The sequence below is a fragment of the Puma concolor genome, chromosome C2 (genome assembly GCF_028749965.1).
Source record: "Puma concolor isolate L17-30 chromosome C2, mPumCon1.1.hap2, whole genome shotgun sequence".
NCBI classification, from domain to species: Eukaryota; Metazoa; Chordata; class Mammalia; order Carnivora; family Felidae; genus Puma; species Puma concolor.
The window spans coordinates 101,790,829-101,813,987 of record NC_141675.1 but is presented as its reverse complement, the minus strand read 5'-3'; the positions used below and the strand labels follow the sequence as shown (position 1 = coordinate 101,813,987).

Below are 23,159 nucleotides of genomic sequence, written 5' to 3'. Positions count from 1 at the left end.
TCTGTCTTCTGTAAATGGAGGCAGCTGGGCAGATATCACAGGCGTGGTTGCTGGCTGAGATAGGAGATTCTTTGCCATTGGATTCAGATTGTTTCCGCCTTGCTCTCTCTGGTTTTTGGCTGAGGCACGGGCAAGTTCTTCTGCTCTCAGCAAAAAAGCCCTCCAGCCAGCTGGGTGGGAGGCTTCTCTGCCTGACCTCCAGCCTTGCCCAGATGGGGGTAGAAAAGGAACCCTCCCTCCTTTACACCCCCCCCCCCCAGGAAATGAAGGTTTTCCTGAAATAGGGGTGACAATTTACAATTGAGCAGAAAAATGGATATGAAAGACACTAAGCTCACATTTGTTAAATGACTTTGTGCTCTTGAAAAGAAATGTATAAAAAGCACATTATGAGTCGCTCTGCATGATTTCCTTTGTTTGGATTTTAGAAGCAGCTTGACTGACGCAGAGATCCTGAAGGAGAGAATCTTTGGATCCTGAGAAGTCTTTTAACGAAGGTGATACACAAAATTTTAGAGAACAATTTCAACATTGTTCTGTTGAAGGTTATACTTAGCTCTGAACCACATTACTTTCCTGTCTACGTTTCATTTCCTGGGGTCTTGCCAAGTGATAAACAGACCCAGGCGTGCAGCAGGTTTGGGGTTTTTCTGCACAAAGAGGGTAGCTGGAGTTTGCTTCAAGGCATCAATTGACTTCTGTGATCGTGGAGATGCTGGCGTGAGGCCTTCAGGAGACGATGGAGAAAAAATGGACATATTGTGCTGTCTGTTCCATCATCCAGATACATTTTGTCAGGGGTAAGGCTTCCACTTGTCCTTTCTTGTCAGATCGGCTGCTTTCGGGGTGAGTGGGGCCTCTGTTCATTTAAAATGCGTGCGACTGCGGCTGACATTGATCACTGAAGGCAGATCGTTGCTAAGGTTTTCAGTTACGTATTTGAGTGGCAGCTTTCGCAGAGATGTTAAGAGTCCAGAAATGATTACTAACGAACACTCAAAACGAGAAGGGAGTGAATAGTTTGTGTCACTGCTCTGAGACATTTTCACCCATTTCCTTCTGAAGAGGACCTCTGGAGTAACTGGGAAATTGTGCTTCTTGGAAATGAAATGCTCTCCAAATGGTAGTGAGAACAACTCCAGAATACTAAAAAAAAATCACAAAGCCGTCAGTGCTCTGAGATCCTCGCTCATCTTTCTCTCTCTCTCAAGGATCCTGTTTCTTTTGTATGGAACAAGCATTCCTCCTCCAAATAGCTAACGTCTTTGGGAGTTGAACACATGTTGAATTTTAATGCAGCATGTGTAGGTAAGGACCCAGAAGACAAAGGAGGGTCCTTATGACAGTGGGAACCCGTGTCTTCAGGGCCTATTTAAAAAAAAAAAAAAACAAACACGAGGAAAGATTAGTTCTGCATTCCATAGCATGGGAGTATTATAGTGAGCTTGAGTGTCTTAAGAATTAACTGTGCTTTACAGATATCGCAACGAAGATCCTAAGAAGAATTTCTAAATCAAAGGAGACTTTGGAATACAGTGCTGTGGATAGGATCAGAGTCGTATTATCAGGCAAAAGAGAGCTTACAGGGAACGACATTAAACTGTACTAACCTCTGTCCTACCCAAACTTTTGAATCCATAAAAGTGTAATAATTCCCATTTGTCAAGTACCTTAGAGAGCCTTGTTTCTTCTCCGTTGCTTGTCATCTTTTTATCTTTTTCCTTTGTGAGCTTCAGTGGGACTTGTCATAATAGTATATCATTCCTGTAACAGTGTTCCATTAACGCTAAAACGGAGGCCTCCACTATTGAAGGCATGTCAAAGGCTCAATGCTTAACATATTTTAAGTGCCTTATACCATGTGGTCAGAGAGCTGATGGGAGAGAATCTTCTTCTTTTATGTCTAGTATTTCAAAGTGTTGATTATTGATGATCCTGACCATAGTTTATCTTTAGTGGACACCCTGAGGTATTTTCTCTCTTTCTCCCCTCAGGAGCCCCAACTGCAGGAAAATAAAGGTCCTTTTGATCTTCATATATTGAATGTCAAATTTCTTAGTCTTCTCAACCAATTTGGGAGGCAGTTTGGAGGTTATGAAGGTTACAGAAAGAGCACAGACTCTAGGCAACCAAATTCAGGGTCTTTTACTGTGAGGTGTGACTTTAAGCAAAGCACTTACTCATCTTGTGCCTCAGTTTCGTCTTTGGTAGAGGGTTAACAACATCATTCTTTGGTATGTGAGAAGGATTAAATAGTCTATTTAAAAGCCTCTTGAGAACATACATTTTTATTTTTATTTTTTTATTTTTATTTTATTTTATTTTTTAAATGTTTATTTATTTTTGAGACAGAGAGAGACAGAGCATGAACGGGGGAGGGTCAGAGAGAGAGGGAGACACAGAATCGGAAACAGGCTCCAGGCTCTGAGCTGTCAGCAGAGAGCCCGACGCGGGGCTCGAACTCACGGACCGTGAGATCATGACCTGAGCCGAAGTCGGACGCTTAACCGACTGAGCCACCCAGGCACCCCTGGAGAACATACATTTTTAAAACAGCTACACACGTATCAGTTATGTTTTCAGTTTCAGAAAATATTATTTGTGTGTTATATGCAGCTGTTGATTCATCAAACCAACCAAAACCAAAACAAAACAAAACCAGCCCATTAGAGTCATTGCAAAGATAGCTGTCATAATGTTTGCTGGTGGGCTTCAGGTTCTAAATAGGCTTAATTTTATTCGCAGGTACAGAACTTAAATTATTCTTTGGACAGACCAACAGACAAAGAGATCAATATTCCCCTAGCGTCTTTAATCAAATGCCTCCTCATTTGCATTGAGTCTCTGCTTTACTGTCAGGGTCACGCACAAGCTCTCTCCTCTACCTAAGGCAACCAGAGAAAAAAATTCCTCAGTTGCTCACCTCACCGAAGTGACCAAGCTTTTTAAATAAGAGTCATTCCACATGAATCACGCAAACTGATGGCTCATGTTCCCTTTTCAGGAGTATGGGGAAAAGCATCCAATGAAGAAGACATCTATGCTTTCCCTGGCTCTGATGTCAACTTGACCTGCCAAACATGGAAGAAAGACTTGTTGGTACAGATGCAATGGTCCAAGGTCACTGACAAGTTGGACCTGATTGCTCTTTATCATCCCCAATATGGCTTGCACTGTGCCAATGACAGTCCCTGTGAATCACTGGTGACTTTCACAAAAACTCCCAGAAATGTGTCAAAATGGACCCTGCACTTAAAGAACGTGTCCTCTTCATTCACCGGGAAGTATGAGTGTAGCTTTACTCTGTTTCCAGAGGGTGTTCGGACTAAAATCTACAACCTGCTCATTCAGACAAATGGTAAGCATAACTGGGAGGGAAAGAATCCCATGCTTTCACTCAGCTCTCATTCATTCAACAGGCGTGTATTCTGAGCCAACCACATGCTAAACGTGGTGCTAAGTTCACAGAAGTTGAGCAGAAAGAGGTATTGCTTGGAAAGGAAGACAGGAATTAACCAAATAATTCCACAAACAAAAGTAAAATTGCAACAGTGATAAGTGGTAAGGACTACAACGGTCTTGTGAAAGAGCACGTAATAACGGCAGGGAAACTGACCCTCAGGAAACAACACCTGAGCTCTGAAGTCTGAGGAAGGAGTGGACATTAACACCATTTAGGATGTGGAGGTTTTTGAGTGATCCCTTACAGCTTGTGTAAGGGACTTTATAGTGTTTAAAGAAATGGGAAAATGCCAGCAGGCCTGCAGTGCAGAGGTTAAGAGATGAGGTGGGAGATATGGCAAGGACCAGATCGTGTCAGATCTTGTCAGCAAGGTTTCAAAGGTTTGATTTTTATCTAAGAGCCATAGGAAGACATTGAAGTATTCACAACAAAAGGATGGCATGACATTTATAGCCTGGCTATACTTGGGTCATAAAAGATTTTGCTGGCTTCAGTATAAGAATGGGGTGAAGGTGGGCCAGAAGGGAAAGGTGGGAGTGAACTAGGAGACCGTCCTCGTGGCCCAGAGGAGACAGAGTGTTAGTTTGGGTAGATATAGAAACAACAAATTGTGTGCTTTGGGCATAAAAGTGAGGGCAGTATGAGTGAGGGAGAGAGAAAAATTTAGGGTGACATCTGGGGGGGAGGTTGCCACTCACTGAAGGGAAAGGGAGCAGAGGAGGTTTGTGGGGGAAACTATGCAAGGTGCTTTGGATATATGATATATTTAGTATAGGGCAGGTAAAGGCACAAAGGCGGCGGCTGCACATGTAGCATTCACACATACTTGCTTTAGGGGGCTGCGTTTGGAGGCAGGAATCCTAAGCTTAAGTTCTAGCTCCTTTCTGGCCAGAAATAAATTTCACCTGGGGACTGTCATGTCCATTCTCTGAACCCATCTGGAAAATGATGATAATATTGCCTACCCCTAAATTAGTTGGTCCTATAGTAAATGGTTTCCATTTATACTAATGGAAAAGAATGAAAATGAAAGCCAACAAATGGAACATGCGCTGGAAATGAAGTGTTTTTAACTCAGGGGCAAAGTGGCCTGATAATATAAGAAAAAAGCAACAAAAATTAACTCCTGAAGGCTGTGCTAAAAGAGGCATGGAACTGCCCAGGACGGGCAGCAGGGAGGGATTTATTACCCCCATCACTTCCTCTTCTTCCTTATCAGGAGATAAGGTGGTATTAGAACAGTCTACCTGTGGACGTGGAGCTCCTCTGCCACTACTTTACAATGCCCTGTTCCCAGTGCTGTTGTCCAGGAAAAAAGAAATACTTGAGTTCAATTGGGGATGGGGTGGGGTGGAGTTGAATGAAGAGAAACAAGGAGACCTGTGTAGAACAGTGTCTACCTGCCCATACCTTGAAGTCAGGTAGCCTGGATTTGAATGTTGGCTCTGTCATTTATTAGAAGTATCATCTTTGTCAAGTTATTCAAGTCTCTAAGCTTTTGTTCTATTGTAGAAGAAACATGAATGGTTATAGTACCTCCTTCACAGGTACCATTATTTTGATGATTGAATGGGGTCATCTGTAAAGCACTTAGCATACTTCCTGCCAGACTGGAAGAGTTTGGTAAAGGGTAGTTTTCATCATTAAGAAGAGTAATAATGATAATGAGTGAACTCTATTTATCACTTCTTATTTATAATGGGTCCTACTCCCTCTCTTCCTGCATTTGTCTAATTTGGAACCCAGCCGAACATTGAACATACATTAGCCCAAGTACACATTGACCTTGGCTTTAGATTAAGATTTTGTACCTTTTGCCTAAATCTGTGAACTGTACTATTGCATCTCTGTGGGTCTAATGTCTACTCCATTGAGAATTGGCTTGATTCTCAATGGATTGATGTACCCTATAGGAAGTAAGTCATATGGGGACATGTCCTCATCATGAGGACAGCACTGGAGAAGAGGTAGTATGTTATCCAGAAAGGAGAGTGGTGTTGCCTTTAAGGAAAGTGTATTCCTTGAAATAAAGGGCAATTCAAAGAAACTAAGTTTGCAGCTACTAAAAACTGAAACTCTCAGGAGAGGCAGAAGCCATGTCTACATGCTTTGTGGTTGGAAGTATCCCAGATGATAACTTTGCTGTTGGTCAGCTGGACCAGATGAAAAAGAAAAATGGCCTCCATGTTAGAGAAATAGTTCTGCTACTGTGTATTGAGTACAAAGTGGGCAACATACAAAAGAGCAAAACAGAACAGGAAAAACCATCCTTCATTACAGAGTGACCAAAAATGTAAGCCTGGTAGAGCGCCAAGGGGCAGACACTTAACTCAGATGAAGCCGTTGCCTTTCGAAAGCCCTGTCAAGTCCCCACCCAATGACACACCTTTTCCCCCTTTATTCCTTTGATCTTCACTCACTTCTCCCATTTGTGCCATTTCCCTCGTACATCCCTGTGAGATGTTTGCAAGCTAGTTGGGTAAGCAAAGCACACGCGACGTGAAAACACTTACGAAGCTTGTGAACAAAGGTGAATTGAAGTGGTGTGTAAGAATCTAAATATGAAAATCTGAGGGACCACAGGCAGTTGGGACCTCTTGTTTCCTTTCCGTTGTGCTCTGAGCCATTCTGAGCCCTGTCTGTTCACAAAACAGTATATGCCTAAATTCTGTCCCTATGTTCCCGGGGCGGGGGCGGGGGGTGGGGGTTGCTGAGAAGGGATTCTGTTCTCTTGTCAAAAGATTTTGTTCCTTGGTGTGAGTTAGTGCTCCGAGGCTGTGGACAAGGATAGAAATGTAATAAACCGTTCAGCATTTGCTTCTTTTTCACTTTCACTTGCAAGGGTTTTCTTCAAGGTGAGCTTTCAAGTTACTCCAAGAAATGCAGTTTTCTGAGTTAAGCCCTGGGTTGTAGTAATCCAGGTTTCCTAGTTTGAATGCAGCTGGACCCACAGTGCCTGAGATTGTATGAGCTTGATGTGTTTTAAAATGTGAAGTTGCTGGGCTCTGTTATCAAAGTGCAACATGATTTTAATTTTCCAGATCACTACAAAAGCCTTAGAGGGCTGTTGATGTTGTGACTGAAAACATCAGTCTACTTCAGGAGAAGAAGTAGTGGTAATAGAAGGAGGAGGAGGAGTGGGAAAAGAAATACATAGAATCTAATAAGAAAAATATTCTATTCTGTTGTCAGTAAAAGAATATAATATATGATAATATAATCTTAATACTCTGAGTCTAACTACCTTGTCCATAATTTGTTCTCTGATGTTTTTTTTTCCAGTTTTACTGAACTATAATTGACATAAGACATTGTATTGGTTTCAGGTGTATGACATGATTTAAAAAAATTTTTTACCGTTTATTTATTACTGAGAGACAGAGAGAGACAGAGCATGAGCATGGGAGGGACAGACAGAGGGGGAGACACAGAATCTGAAGCAGGCTCCAGGTTCTGAGCTGTCAGCACAGAGCCTGATGCAGGGCTTGAACCCACGAACTGCGAGATCAGGACCTGAACGGAAGTCAGGCGCTCAACCGACTGAGCCACCCAGGTGCCCCGGCATGATGATTTGATATATAGATAGATAGATCTATGTAGCTGTCTATATATGCGTATAGTGAAATGATCATCACAATAAGTGTAGTTAATATCTATCACCTCACACAGTCGAATGTATTTTTCCCGTGATGAGAACTTTTAAGATTTACTCTCTTAGCAAGTTTCAAACATATGGTACATTATTATTAACTGTAGTCACCATGCTGTACATTATACCCCCAGAATTTATTTATCTTATAACTGGAAGTTTGTACCTTTTGACCACCTTCACCTATTTCGCCCCCACTCCCTGCCTTTAGCAACCACCAATCTGTCCTCTGTATCTATAAGTTCATTTTGTTCTGTTTTTGAAGATTCCACATATAAATGAAATTATACAGTACTTGTCTTTCTTTGTCCGCATAGTATAATGCCCTCAACGTCCATCCATGTTGTCACAGATGGCAGGATTTCCTTCTTTTTTTTTTTTTTTTTTTATGCATGAATGATATTTCCTTGTACGTTAGAATATTTTCTTAATCCATTCAACCATCAGGACCCACTTGGGCTGTTTTTATGTGTTAGCTATTGAAAATAGTGCTGCAATGAACATGAAGATGTGTATATCTTTTTAAGATAATGATTTTATTTCCTTTAGAAATATACCCAGAAGTGGAAATGCTGGATCATAGGGTAGTTCTATTTTTAGTGTTCTGAGGAGCTTCCATACTGTTTTCCAGAGTGGCTGCAAAAATTTTACATTTCCACCAACAATGTACAAGTGCTCCCTTTTCTGCATATCCTTTCTAATATTTGTTATCTTTTTGGTAATAGCCATTTTAACAGGTGTGAGATGGTATCTTATTGTGGTTTTTACTGGCACTTCCCTGATGCTTGGGGATGCCCAACATGAAAAAATGATGTTGGGCATTTTTTCCTTGCCTTTGGGACACTTGGATATCTTATTTGGAAAAATGTCTATTCAATTTCTCTGGCCATTTTTAAATTGGATTATTTGTTTAGTTGTTGTTGAGTTGTGTGAGTTTTTTTTTTTTTATATTTTAGGTATTAATCCCTTATCAGATAACGTGATTTATAAATATTTTCTCCCATTCCATACATTGCCTTTTCATTTTATTGATATTTTTCTTTTCTGTTAAGAAGCTTTTTAGGTTGATGCAGTCCCATTGTTTATTTTTGCTTTTTTTGCCTTTGCTTTTGGTGTCCAATCTAAAAAATCATTGCCAAGGCCAAAAAAACCATTGCCCCTATGTCTTCTTCTAGGAGTGTTATGGTTTGGGGTCTTATGTTCGAGTAATTAGTCCATTTGATTTGATCTTTATGTATGGTTTAAGACAGGTGTGCAGTTTCTTTCTTCTATCTGCAGCTATCCAGCTTTCCCAATATTATTTATTAAGGAGACTGTCCTTTCCCCATTGTGTGTTCTTGGATCTTTTCATAATAATATTATTATAAGTTAATTGATAATATATGTGAGTTTAATTTTAGGGTCTCTGTTTCATTGATCTATGTGTCCGTCTTAAAGTTTCTTTGAAATTTGCTTATTTATTCTGAGAGAGAAAGCACAAGTAGGGGAGGGGCGGGGAGAGAGGGAGAGAGAATCCCAAGCAGGCTCCATGCTGTGAGCACAAAGCTGGACTGGAGGGCTTAAACTCACAAAACTCTGAGATCATGACCTGTGCCGAAACCAAGAGTCGGACGCTTAACCGACTGAGCCACCCAGGTGCCCCTGTGTGTCTGTTTTTATAGCATAGTTTGTTCTTGAACTTGAATGCTGACTCTTCTTAAATTCTTGTATTCAATCTTTGCCCAACAAATATTGTGTGTACTTGAGGTGCTAGGCACCAGGAATACAATACAGACATGACTGTCATCAGGAATCATGAAGTTCAATGGGAAGAGACAAAAAATAGCCAAATAAGCCAAAAAATGTCAAATTGCAACAGTGAGAAGTGTTCTTGCAGTAAGAAAGTAGTGTTTTGAGAGGATATAATAGGAAAATCAAGAAGGGTTTCCTGGGGAAGTGATGCTTGAGCCATAGTTAACCAGGTCAATGTGGGGAACACAGCTTTACAGAAAATGGGATGTATAAAGACTCTGGTAGTAAGGAGATAGCGCAATTGTGGGAGATTTTAAAAGGTATTATGTCTTGAGCATAGGGATTGAAAGGGAAGCAGTTGAAGATGAGGCTAGAGAGATTGAGAGGTCCAGTCAGGTTTTATCTTTATCCTAAGAGCTGTGGAAACTAACTGACAGATGGTGGTTTTGATTTTCTTTTTTTAATTGTGGCAAACGTATAGAGAATTTATTGAAAAAAGATACAGAGGATAATGTAGATCAGTTAAAAGACAGGGCAGAAATCTAAGTGAGAGATGCTAGTAACTGAGTAGAGTGGCAGTGAGGTACATGGGGAGGAATGTTCAAATTAGAAGTATATTTAGGAGGGGCGCCTGGATGGCTCAGTCAGTTAAGTGTCCAATTCTTGCTCGATATCTGCTCAGTTCAGATATTGTTGAGCCCCTTTCATGAGGTTGAGCCCAGTGTGGGACTCTGTGCTGATAGTGTGGAGCCTGCTTGGGACTCTCTCTCTCCCTCCCTCTCTGTCCCTGCCCCCCTTGCTCTCTCTCTCTCAAAATAAGTAAACATTTTTTTAAAAAACACATTAAAAAAAAAAAGAAGTAAGTTTAGGATATTCACCCCACAGGATTTGGTGTTGGATGGTACATGTGGAATGAGGAATAAAAAGCAATGTCAGGAGATGCTTCTTGTTTCAAGTATGTGGAACAGAAAAAATGGGGGAATTACTCACTGTGTTAGGAAAAACTAGAAGACAGATTGTGCAGAGATTGCTTTGAGTTTGATTTTGTACATGTTGAGTTAGACATGAAGTTGACACATTCAGGAAATCTCGAGGAAATAGATGATAGATAGATAGATAGATAGATAGATAGATAGATAGAATTCCTGTTCTAGAAGAGAGGTTTAAGTTGAAGATACAAATTGGTGAGGCATATGAGTGTGTGCTAACTGAAGTTTGGGGAATGAAAGAAATCATTTAGGCAGAGAAATTCGAGGGAGAAAAGCAATGCGGCCCTTCAGCAGAGTCCACAGCGAGAGATGGAGAAAGATACATCTTTAAAGGTTCCGGAAGAATGGCTGAAGAGGCAGCAGTAAAATCAGGAGAGGAGTTGGCTCACAAAAACCGAGAATGATAACATTTCATGAAAGGAGTAGCTGTCAATTCTGACGTTTCTGAGAGGACAGCGTGGTTATTGGATCGTATTTAGGAACAGGATGGTATTGATCACCTTAACGGAAGCTGTTTTTGTGGCACGGAAGAGAGATGGAAGTCAGGCTGTGGGGAGCAGAGGAGTGAGTAGGAGGCAAAGAGGCGGAGGCAACAAATGTTGACATAACTTGTAAGAAGTTTGTTAGTGATCGGGGCGCCTGGGTGGCGCAGTCGGTTAAGCGTCCGACTTCAGCCAGGTCACGATCTCGCGGTCAGTGAGTTCGAGCCCCGCGTCGGGCTCTGGGCTGATGGCTCAGAGCCTGGAGCCTGTTTCCGATTCTGTGTCTCCCTCTCTCTCTGCCCCTCCCCCATTCATGCTCTGTCTCTCTCTGTCGCAAAAATAAATAAACGTTGAAAAAAAAATTAAAAAAAAAAATTAAAAAGAAGTTTGTTAGTGATCAGAAGAAGGGCATGCGTGCCCAAATGAGGGTTGTCATTGGCGTTGTGGCGTTAGTGGTGGTGGTTTTAATTAATGCAAGATGGTTGACTAAGCTTCAAAGCCCAGTCAAAGTTGAAAGAGAGTAGCTAAATACACCACAGAGCAAGTACAATAAGTAAACTAAGGTTTCGGAGAATATAGGGGCAGTGGGATTTATAATAGCAGTACTACAGCTACCCAGAAATTGGAAAAAGGGACCGGTTTTAAAAACTGTAACAGCAGGAAAGGAAATTGGGATAAGTGCATTTGAGGAGGGCATTGCCCTCGTCTATTTTCTCTAAAATAGGAAACAAAGTCACCTTCAGGTAGAGAGAGGGAGGAGGCTTCAGAAAGAGATTGGAGAGAGTTTGAAATACCATCTATGAACAGAGGGAAAATGAGTTCACAAGGTAAATGTATTTGGATTTTTGGTCAGGGTTGAACATCCAGTTGAATATGGTAACAAATTGTAGTGAAGACAAGTGTTTGGCTGCTTGGGTCTGGGCATTAAACAGTAGATCGTTGGGGAGGGGTACCTGGGTGGCTCAGTTGGTTAAGCATCTGACTCTTGATTTCAGCTCAGGTCATGATCTTGCAGTTCATGGGTGTGAGCCCCTGAGTCGTAACAGCATGGAGCCTACTTAGGATTCTCTCTCTCTCTCTCTCTCTCTCTGCCCCTCCCCTGCTTGTGTGAGCACTCTATCTCTCTCTGTTAAAATAAATGAGTAACTGGGGTGCCCGGGTGGCTCAGTCGGTTAAGCGGCTGACTTCGGCTCAGGTCGTGATCTCGTGGTTCATGAGTTTGAACCCCCGTGTCGGGCTCGGGGCTGACAGCTCAGAGCCTGGAGCCTGCTTCCGATTCTGTGTCTCCCTCTCTCTCTCTGCCCCTCCCGCACTCTGTCTCTCTCTGTCTCAAAAATAAGTAAACGTTAACGTTAAAAAATTTTTAAAATAAATAAACAAGTAAACATTAAAAAAAAAAGTAGATAGTAGTAATTCACTATTGTTGGATTTCCTGTATATTAGTGGTGAAGGGAGACGAACCAAGGGATTTGGGATATTAGCAAGAATATTGCTGAAATTATGGGCTATAGAATTTTAGCTCAACAATGAGGGAAACGAAATAAAGCTGATGGATTGGGAGAAAGTAGAGATCAATTCATTAAAAGACTCAATGAGGAGAGAGAACAGTTGAGATGAAGTTAGTTGCACAAAACGACTAGCAGGGGTGTTTGTAAGTTTGACTTAGTGAGTTTGTAGGTGGAGCAAGTATGTATGGCAGAGAAGGTCCAGATGTGATCAGGGGAGTGGATGGCACAAGTGGAGTAGGGACAGCGGAGGGAGCAGTGGCAGGACTGAGACGCCAGGTAACGGATAGGACAACGGCACTGTAACTGAAACCACTCAGGATTATATAGGGGGTTAGGCTGGCTAAGGGTATTGCAATCCAGATACCAGCATCTTCAAGGAATAATGGATGATGATTGGCACATTTGAGTGGGTGTTGACAAGCTTGAAGGACCAGATAGTAAATATTGTAGGCTTTGTCCCTATAGCCCCGTCAGAATTGTTCAACTCTGCCATAGCATGACAGCACCTATAGACAATACGTGAGTAAATGGGCCTGGCCGTGTTCTAGTAGAACTTTATTTACAAAAACAGCCACCAGATTCAGCCCACAGGCCACAGTTTTACATTTCCTGAATTAGACGATAATAGCAGTGAATTTGGAGAAAGAGGGATTAGTTTTTCTCAAAGTGTGTTATATGTAGCTGGCAGTACTCACGATGATTTCAGATGATTCATCAAAAAATTTTAAAACTTCTAATTGTGGAAAATTTCAAACATGCACAATTATATAGAATAGTATAATGAGTTCCCATGTACTGAACATGCAACTTCAACAATTATTAACTCACAGACAATCTTGTTTCATTTAAACCCTTAGCAACTGCCACCTCCCAGATTAAGAAAAATCCAAGGTATAGTATTTATTTATTTTTTTAATGTTTATTTATTTATTTGGAGAGAGGGAGAGAGAGGGAGGGGCACAGAAAGAGGGAGAAAGAGAATTCCAAGCAGGCTCCATGCTTTCAGTGCAGAGCCTGACGTGGGGCTTGAACCTAAGAACTGTGAGATCATGACCTGAGCCAGAATCAAGAGTCAGATGCTCAACCAACTGAGCCACCCAGGTGCCCCAAAATCTTATTTTAGAATGAGTCTTTAAAATATATATATGTTGTAATATATATATATATATACATATATATAAAATTAAGCCATGATACCACTACCAGAATTAAAAATAACTAGTAAGTTCTTAAGACCATTAAATATCCAGTTGGCCTCATAGTTGTTATTTTTACATTTTGGTTGTTTAAATTAGGATTCACATAAATCACATAAAGTACTGGGAATCACTTGAAAAACGTCTTTTAATCTGAAGATTATTGTATATTTCTTATTTTTCTTTTCCAATATATTTGTTAAGTAAATTTGACTCTTTATCCTGTAAAATTACCCACAGCCTGGATTTTACTCTTATGTCCCATGGTATCTCCATGTCCCTCTTTCACTAGTTAGGTATAGAGATTTGATCACACTATTTGTGTTTTTATTTTTTGTTTTTGGCACAAAAACTTTATAGATGATGTTGCACAGTTACATCAGAGGCACATAATGTCTAGTTGTGTGATGTTAACAGCCACTGATAAGTATTGCCTAGATCCATTAATTCATTATGGGTTGATAAATAGTGATGCTCTAATCCTATCCTTCTTTCATTTTTTGGATGAAGTCTTCTTTTATCTTTTTTTTTTAATTTTTTTTTTTTAACGTTTATTTATTTTGGAGACAGAGAGAGACAGAGCATGAACGGGGGAGGGTCAGAGAGAGAGGGAGACACAGAATCTGAAACAGGCTCCAGGCTGTCAGCACAGAGCCCGACGTGGGGCTCGAACCCACGGACCGTGAGATCATGACCTGAGCCGAAGTCAGCCGCTTAACCGACTGAGCCACCCAGGTGCCCCTGGATGAAGTCTTCTTATAGAGAAATTTCTGCTCACGAATCAGCTGTTTATTGGATGTACAGATTGTATCAGAAATGCAGGATACTTGATTCTTTCCTTTTATTTATCAGATTTAAAAATGAGTTGGTTCACTAGCATTCTTACATGGTGACCAAGAAGTATTCTGTGTTAAGTATTACGAATTCATATGAATTTAAACATATTGATGAATTCCAGCCCATTATTATCCTTATTTTTGTTACGAGAGTCCCATATATAAAATCTATTTAATCCTTTGTGATGTAAGTTGCAAATATTTTCTGAGTTTGTCAACTATCTTTCCTTGCTTGTGATATTGTTTCCAAATCAGCTTAATTCTTACTTTTATGGAAAAAGTTTCCCCATTCTCATATTACATACAAATTCACTCATGTTACTTCTAACACTTGCATGGATTTTTACTATCATTTAAATTTGTGGGGCGCCTGGGTGGCGCAGTCGGTTAAGCGTCCGACTTCAGCCAGGTCACGATCTCGCGGTCCGTGAGTTCGAGCCCCACGTCGGGCTCTGGGCTGATGGCTCAGAGCCTGGAGCCTGTTTCCGATTCTGTGTCTCTCTGCCCCTCCCCCGTTCATGCTCTGTCTCTCTCTGTCCCAAAAATAAATAAACGTTGAAAAAAAAAATTTAAATTTGTGATGCTAGGTTTCTAGTATTAAAAAAATGTGCCCAAGTTTATACTTTTATATATCTCTAATGCTTTTTTCCTATTTATTCTGTTTTTCCTTTCTGCAGTTTAGAAATTTTCTATTGACCTATATTGCATTTCAAAAATCTTATTTTTCGTGATGTCCAGTAAGTTTTCAACCCAATCAAATTAGTTCTTAATTTCTGATACTATATTTTAGTTATTGTTTTGAGTAGATTTTTAATTCTTTGATGAGATTGCCCATCTTTTCATGTACTTCCTTCATCTTTTTCTTTATTCTTGAATATATTAAAAAGAGTTATTTTAATATTCTTGTTGGATAACTTCAATGTCAGGGTCATTCTTGTGTCTGTTTCTATATTTCTCTCTTGCTTTCTCTCTTTTTGCAACTTCCTCCAATATTATCTCTTCCTTTTGTTATTATTGTCGAAGATAAACCCAACAGAACAGTGCAACAATTAATGGTTTAAAAAATTTCATGTTCTGGGGCTCCTAGGTGGCTTGGTCAGGTGAGTGTCTGACTTTGGTTTGGGTCACCATCTCGTGGTTCGTGAGTTCGAGCCCCAGGTCGGGCTTTGTGCTGACAGCTCAGAGCCTGGAGCCTGTCTTCGGATTCTGTGTCTCCGTCTCTCTCTGCCCCTCTGCTGCTCATGCTCTCTCTTTCTCTCTCTCTCTCTCTCTCCCCCCCCACCCCCCCCACACACATACATACTTACCATTTCCTATGGTCTTCATTCCATCATGGAGTGAAGTTACTGTTTGGTATCATTTCCTGTCAGCCTAAAGAACTTACTTTAGAATTTCACATAAGACAATCTACTTGCAAGGAATCTTGTGTTTTTTTGTTTGTTTTTTTCCATTTTAATTTCGAAGGATAATTTCACTGAATGTAGCGTTCTTAGTGGGCTGTTTTTTCTTTCAGCATTTTGAATATGTCTTCTGATCTCCTTTGTTTCTGGTGAGAAGTGAGCCATTAATTGTTTTATTGGTCTCTGCATGGGATAGCTTTGTTTTGTTTTGTTTTGTTTTTCTTAGTGATTTCAATTGCGGCTTGCATAATTTCCTCTTTGTTTCTGGCTTCCAGCGGTTTGAGTATAATATGCCTAGGTGGGTGTCTCTTTGAGTTTACCTTTTTCGAGTTTTAAAGTTCCTGAAAGTGTAGATAATTTGGAGGAAACTTTTTAAGTCAAATATGAAGTTTTTGGCCATTATTTCTTCAAATATTTGTCCTGTCCCACTCTCTTTCATCTCTCTGTCTATGACTCACGCGGCATACATATTGGACACTTTCTACTGTCCTCTATGGCTCTGAAGCTCGTTCTCCTTCAATCCTCCTTCTCTCTGCTCTTCAGATTAGATCACTGATATTAATCAATATTCAAATACACTGATTTTTTTTTATGTTTATTTTTATTTATACTGAGAGATAGAGAGCAAGTGAGGGAGGGGAAGAGAGAGGGAGACAGAATCCCAAGCAGGCTCCATGCTGTCAGCGCAGAACCAGATGTGGGGCTCAAACCCATGAACTGCGAGATCATGACCTGAACTGAGGTCAGGAGTTGGACACTTAACCAACTGAGCCACCCAGGTGCCTCTCAAATATACGGATTCTTTCTTCTGCCATCTCAAATTGGCTGTTGAGAATCCCAAGTAAAATTTTCATCATTTTTGTTATTGACATTTCAACTCTAGAATAATTATTTGGTTCATTTGGTAGTTTTCTATTTCTCCACTAAGATTTCCTATTTATTGACTCATTTTCATCATATTTTGTTTTAATCCTACGAGCATACTTATAAGAGCTGCTTTAATGTCTGTTAAATCCAATGTACTACCTATTCAGAATCAGTTTCAACCAGCTGTTTTTTCCTGAATAGAGATCACACTTTTCTTTTTTCTTCGTGTGTCTTCTTTTTTGTTGAAAACTATACATTAAAGTAATAATAATAATAATGGGAGAACTCCATATCTGGTGAAGTTTTTTAAGTTTTTTTTTTTTTAATTTTGGTAACTATCCATATTTAAATTATAAAATCGGTTTCCTCTTGATATCCCTGCTCAAGTTTCTATTATAATTCTTATGCCTTTAGTTTGGTTTCCACAGAGTTGCCTTGCATTGACAAAGTCCTTTGATTGGTCCATCAATGAATTTGACAAAAATTGTGCTCAAATTCCTCCAGCCCACCAGGCTTCCACTTGTACATATAAATGTTGGGTAGGGGCAGAGGGGTGGTTACAGGGTGCATTCAAAGTTGCAGATAGTAATGGGGTCTCCTTTGGCTTTTATTTTCCAGTAGGCTCTCTGAAGTCTCTTCACTCACCTGTGCATTTTCCCAGGTAGCCCAGGATGGGTAGACAACTGCTTTCAGCTCTTCTATGACTCCCTAATTTCCAGAATCTCCATGTTAAATGTCTCTCTGGGCTACCACCCACCCTAAATGGAATTTGCAAACCCAAGCTAACCAAGCTGCAGTTTTTCTCTGTTTCCTACCAGGTGTGTGCCTGTTAACTAACAAAGCGTACGATCTTTACGCTCAGACCTAACTTAAGTCTGCCCCTTCTGGAAGAAAAGCTGCTGTTTGTTGTAGCCAACTCCAAAATGCGAAAATTACTTTCTCACTGGCCATGCTGGGCAAGGGGATAGAAGGATCCCCAGGCAAGAAGGCTAAAGACTCCTGCTATTTTTACTGAACTTCTAGCACTTCTTCAAGAAGAAATGCGTCTCAATGGCATGTTTTCCTTTGGTCCTGAAATGGTGGTTTTAATACATATGCTCAGTCTTATACATGTTTTCAGCCACCAGAACCTCAATCCAAGCCTTGCCCCATTTTTGATACTTACCTTTTCTTTGTTTTAAAAAATATATATGCATTACTGCTCTCTTCCTTATAGCAATGATTTGTTTTTAGTGCTAAAAGTAGACAGAGATTCAAGTCACCCCAGCTTTTATGTAAATGCCTCTTGAGTCCAAAGTGTATTCTATTGGAGAATCCGCAGGAAGTGATCATGGGAGCAATATTCCCTGAGTTCTTACACGTGGCATCAACAGGTTTTATGTAGTCTTTATGTTAAAAGGCTAATTTTGCTGAATATAAAATCCCTAGCTCACATTTTCTTTCCTTGAGTATATTGAATATGGTGCTACATTATTTTCTGGCATAAAGAGTTGCTGTCAGAAGCTAATAATAATCCTATTTTCTTTCCCCATAACTGACTTTTAAAAAATACCATTAGAATAATGTGCTTAATGTCTATTATGAGCCTATTTTCCTACTTGTGCAGTATAATCTTTCAATATGTATTTTCTAATCATTATGCTTTAAGAGATTATACTTGAATTATAATTTTTTAGTATTTTTGTCTGCCTACTGCTTATGTCACTCAGTGTCTTCTATTATACATGCTTTTAATCTTCTTTGCTTATCTTTTTTCTTTTATTTTAAAATGTATTATTTATTAATTTACTTTAAAATTGCCCTTTATTCAATTTAAAAAAAAAAATTTAATGTTTGTTTGAGAGACAGAGAGAGAAGAGCATGAGCATGGGAGGGTCAGAGAGAGGAGACACAGAATCCGAAGCAGGTTCCAGGCGCTGAGCTGTTAGCACAGAGCCCAACGCAGGGGTCAAACTCACAAACCACGAGATCATGACCTGAGCCGAAGCCGGATGCCTAACTGACTGAGCCACCCAGTCGCCTCACCCTTTATTCAATTTTTAACTTTCTTTCACTGCATTAGCTTTTGGGCTAATATGTCCTTGTTTTTCTTGTGGTTTGGTCTTAACTTCTAAAATAAGTTATTTCCAGCTCTTTCCTGAATTCTCTCACCTATCTCTGCTATGCTTCCTTCTCTCCAGTTGATTCATTTACCAGTCTGGCTAAAATTTTTCACAGCTCATATCACTTTTATTACCTCTTTTATCTCATTTTCAATTATTAAGGTATAGTTTTTATTTATTTTGAATTTATCTTTGTCTTATATGCTGTCATTGTTGTGGGGATGTTCTTTTGTTCCCTTTTCTCTCTTTTTTTGTAGTATCTTTACCTGTGATTCTATCCCATCCTTTTCCTATTGCTCACGCTTAAGGTGTAAATGCATGCTGATTTTTTCCATGGAAGGGTGGGCCAGGCTAGCTTTTCTGGGGTGTTCAGTGTCTCTAGAGCCATATCTTCTGTTATTTTCAAGGGAAATAATATTCCATTGTACTTTCTGAGATACACTTCCTCTCCTCCTATCCCTCACTTTTATCTAAATTGCCTGTTTGCTTTCTCCTATTGGACCTGTCCGGTTTAATTTGGATTCTACTCCCAGGGGATTCTTCTCAGTGGAGGGATATGTCTGAAAAGCACCCTCTGTCCCGGTGCTGACAAGCATTTCCTTGTTTCCCTCGAAGGCATGGGTAATCTAATGCCTGCAAGCCCCTTTCTCCATTTCTGCTGTTATTCTCAGATTAGTCCACATGTCTTTCTAGTGATTATCTGTTGCTTTTGGAGGGGAATTCCCTAGTTCTGAGGGGCATCAGAAGCCCAGTCAATTTTCCTCTGTTTCTTTCTGCTCAGTTGCTGATACCACAGTGGTTCAGTGATTTGTCCCCACCTGTTAATGGGAATATGTTGTTAATTGGTGTCCCTATAGATACAGCCTGTATGTTTTTACGTTTGCTACTCTAGTTACCTTGTCTGTTTTTATAGGCAGCTTCAGGAATACTAAAAAAGTTAGGTCAGTTGCATTGCCAACTTCCCAGAATCTGGATGAACTTCACAAAAGTTTAATACTTATATATTTGGGTAATGCACATTAAAATATAACTAACATATCAAGTGAATTTCATTAGTATTAGTGCCTAGTTCTAAATTAGATATTAGTGCCTAGTTCACTCTCTGTTTAAAATAAATTTATGTAAGTACAACAATTACAGAAAAAAAACATTTATAGTAATTTTAAGAATAAAATTAAATAGTAGTAATGATGTGCAATCCTGGCAAGCAATTTTGGTGGTGGTATACAAATAAATCCATTTGGAAGTAGTGTTATAGCTAAATTGTTTTCACCATAAAGGACAGGCTTTTTTTTTTTTTTTAATTATGGAGTTGGAATAACGTTTGGAAGCAGTGATGAAGAACAAGGACAGCAGCGATCCCATCTCCTAATCTTGAAGAAATAAGGGTACAAGAAAATAAACAACCACTATTTGAGAATGATACAAGGAAGTTGTGCCCTAATGGGAAGGCCAGGTTTCAGTTTAGGAAGGGAGGAGGAAAGAATTATCAGTAAAGAGGACAGCTACTATTGCTGAGAGATTGGAATATCACCGAGTTCTAAGGGTAGACATAACATTCCAAACTGAGAAATACCCCACTTAAAAAAAAATAGGCTGTTGATAATAATGAGAGTGCTCATACCCCATGATCCATTAATTATACTTCTGGGAATTTATTTTAAGAAGCTGAGTGGTCAGGGGAAAGCTATTAGTATAAGGATGATCCTTGCTATATAGATTATAATAGTTTAAACTAAAACCCCACACTGAAAGAACACGCAATCCAATGTGTTGGAAATGACAAAACAAATGATGTTGTATATAAGTGACAGAATGACATAAAGCCTCTGAAAATTTTAGCTACAAATTGTTTAAGAATCATGCAAAACATTTGAAGTAAAAATACAATCATGCAAAACATTTTTTTAAGTAACGTTTATTAGTTAAGAGGATTGCAAAGTATGAGAAAACATATACATATAAACAAGATTTGTATAGACATGGAAACAATAAGATTTTCAGGATATTAGTATGATAGAGTTCTTTCCATTTATCAATTGTTTTTTGATCTTACTGTAGTTTAGTTACAAATGTGTCTACACTTTCCCAAAGAGAGGCTATGAAACTGACATTTATCTCAAATTACATTAAAAATGAAAATCCATTAACAATGCTTCTTTAGAGTTTCCTCGTGTATTTTTCTATATCATCCTCTCTTTGGAGGAAGGTTTATAAGGTCTAAAAGGACAGCTAGACATGAAGGCGGTAAAAAGATCAGTGGATGTCAGAGTTTGGCAGGAAGGAGGGATGAATAGGTGGAGCACAGAGGAATTTTAGGGCAGTGAAACTATTCTGTGTGACACTACTATGGTAAAAACTTGTCATTAGACAGTCATCAAAACCCATAGAATGTACAACTCCAAGAGTGAATTCTAATGTAAGTAAACTATAGACTTGGGGGTGATCATGATATCTCAATGTAGTTTTATCAGTTGTCGCAAATGTACCACTGTGGTTAAGGGTGCTAATAGCTGGGAACATTGTGCACGCATGGGGGACAATGGCAACTCTCTGTACTTTTCACTCCATTTTGCCATGGATCGAAAACATCTCTCAAAAAAATTAAATCTATTCGGATGTTTAAAAAGACAGTTCGAGGTTAGGTTATAAAGTTTTACATTCTGACTGATCAAGAAAGTATGATCTGAAACCTAAAGCACAAACTTTGGGGCTAAAGCAGAGGAACATTTCAGATTGTGAGTTGGATCCTTTAAGAGTAGTTTCCTGCAAATTTTCAGTGACTCTCAGTGGTTCTATTTTGCCTTTTAGACAATGAGGACCTTAGTGGGGTTTTGCCTTGTCATAGGTGTGCCCTGAGGGTGGATAAATCTCTATAGTAAAACTGTTCCTGTTTCTCTCATAAAAAAGCATTTCAGAAACCAATCGCATGTTCATGTCTTTGCCACCTATGTTTTGTTATAGTTACACAGGATGAACGGAGAAGCAGCCATTTAATAGAAGTACAGATAAATCAGACTCTGGAAATACCATGCTTTCAAAATATCTCCTCAGAAATTTCGTCTGAGTTCACCTTTGCATGGTTGGTGGTAAGTGTTGCCCTTTTCAGTGAATAACTGCAATGATCTTTAAATATTAATGAAATAAAAATGAATAACAAGTAATAATAGGGAAGGAAGCACACAGGAGGAAAAGCAGGCATTATGTGGAAGGTGGGGGACTGGCGGGGGAGGGAAGGGAGGGCATAAGATTCCTTCTAACTCAGCAAGCCTCCAGGTCTATGAATACAGTAATTTAAAAATTAGTTCCTAAAGGTTAGTTTCTATTTCAAGCTATATACCAAACCATGATTACAGAGAGGAAGGAGTATGATGGTGCCCTGGAGAGGAGCCACATCCAGCAGAAACCCCTTCTCACAAATACTTGTTTTATAAACAACACGTACAGAGGGAGAAACCCCTTTTCCTAGAACCCTTGCTGCTGCATCCTGGGGAATACACAGCATTTCTTTAGATCGGGAAAGACAAACTCTAATGCTTATAAGATATAGGCAGAAGGGGTACCTGGGTGGCTCAGTCAGTTGAGCATCAGCTCAGGTCATGATCTCATGGTTCATGAGTTCGAACCTCCCATCGGGCTTTCTGCTGTCAGAAAGCCTGCTTGGATCCTCTGTGTGGGTGTGGGTGTGCATGCGCATGCGTCTCTCTGCCCCTCCCCAATCATACTCTTTCTCAAAAACAAATACACACAAAAAATAAAATAAAGATAACCATAAACACAGTTTTGAGAATCACCTAATCGGGTATTTCTTTAGATGATCCAGAATATGATTAATTTTTAGATTGTCATCAAACACAGGTTTTAAAAATTTTTGCACAACTCCTAGATCTCCATGGATGTAATGGCTGATACAATTTATAAAATACTGTATCTGCATAAATGATAATGCATATTATAAGTTACCTAAATTTTTATGGACTATCTTGGAAACTAGACCCTTCCTATACAAAGATTTCTCTGAGGATGTGCCAAACCCAAAATAATAGACTTGCAAGGAGGCCTCAAAATGCAAACTACGGGCGAGCTTTCACTGTCCAGATATTTTTTGAATAGTCAGGATGAAAAGAAAAAAATGTTCGGAAATAACTTTCTCAAACTCTTCTGACAGCTACAGCGTCTCTTTGTCATCCATCAGCAAACACTTTTTTCCTCCCTTTATAAGGTTTGGTTTCTAAAATGCAAGTCTTCCTACCATTACACATATCATTAGTAGAATTCAATTGTTCTTAACAAACAATCGCAGAAAAAAGTTGAAAAGTGGAAATGGTCTCAAGAGGGCAGGAACTGGCTATACTAAACGTTACAGCAATGGAAGTATACTATCTACACCTTGCTTGCGCTATTCCTGTTTCCCGCAAGTGGGCAAGAATTCCACTGTAATTATCACAAATTCACTACCAATGGGAACAATCAAGTTGAATCGCAATCAATAATAATATACTTTAACAAAGCTTGACTGTAGAGATTTATGCTGGCAAGTAAGTTGATCTATAGTGTTCTTATCTTACCTAAAGGGTGGGTCATCTGTTTTTCCAAGCAAGTGTCAACTGAGCTTCTCCAGAGCAAAAAGCTGTGCCCCTCATTTCAAAACTCCGTAGCATCTAATTAGTACTTAGAACACAGGCCCTCAATAGAGAATAAATAATTGAACGCATCTGTTTCTCTTTGTCCCTTCCCCTCATAGTCCTATTCATTGGACTCCTATTAAACTGATGGTCACTAAATTCACGCTGGCTGTTCAAATGGTTAATGAGCAGCTCATTACGTACCAATCACCAGATAACTGAGAAGACAACTTCTATCTAGCAGTTTCCTTCAAAGAAATGGAGAAGACTATGCAGACCTTATCTCTGCATCCTGCCAGGACCTTCAGGAT

The 23,159-nt window shown here is 39.6% G+C and overlaps 1 protein-coding gene across 6 annotated transcripts in view; it reads left to right on the top strand.

The window, feature by feature from the left end:
• Positions 1 to 389: 389 nt before the first annotated feature.
• CD96 (CD96 molecule) overlaps positions 390 to 23,159 on the top strand; it is a 96,666-nt gene continuing 73,896 nt past the window's right edge. For 3 of the 6 annotated variants that reach the window (XM_086675493.1, XM_086675492.1, XM_086675488.1), the window contains exons 1-3: positions 598 to 800; positions 3,005 to 3,358; positions 21,188 to 21,312. In XM_086675493.1, the coding sequence (XP_086531619.1) occupies positions 740 to 800; positions 3,005 to 3,358; positions 21,188 to 21,312 (540 nt within the window). In that variant the 5' untranslated portion in view covers positions 598 to 739. Of the gene's footprint in view, positions 498 to 596; positions 801 to 3,004; positions 3,359 to 21,187; positions 21,313 to 23,159 lie in introns of those variants that run through there. The other 3 variants (XM_086675489.1, XM_086675490.1, XM_086675494.1) reach the window with 3 other exon arrangements.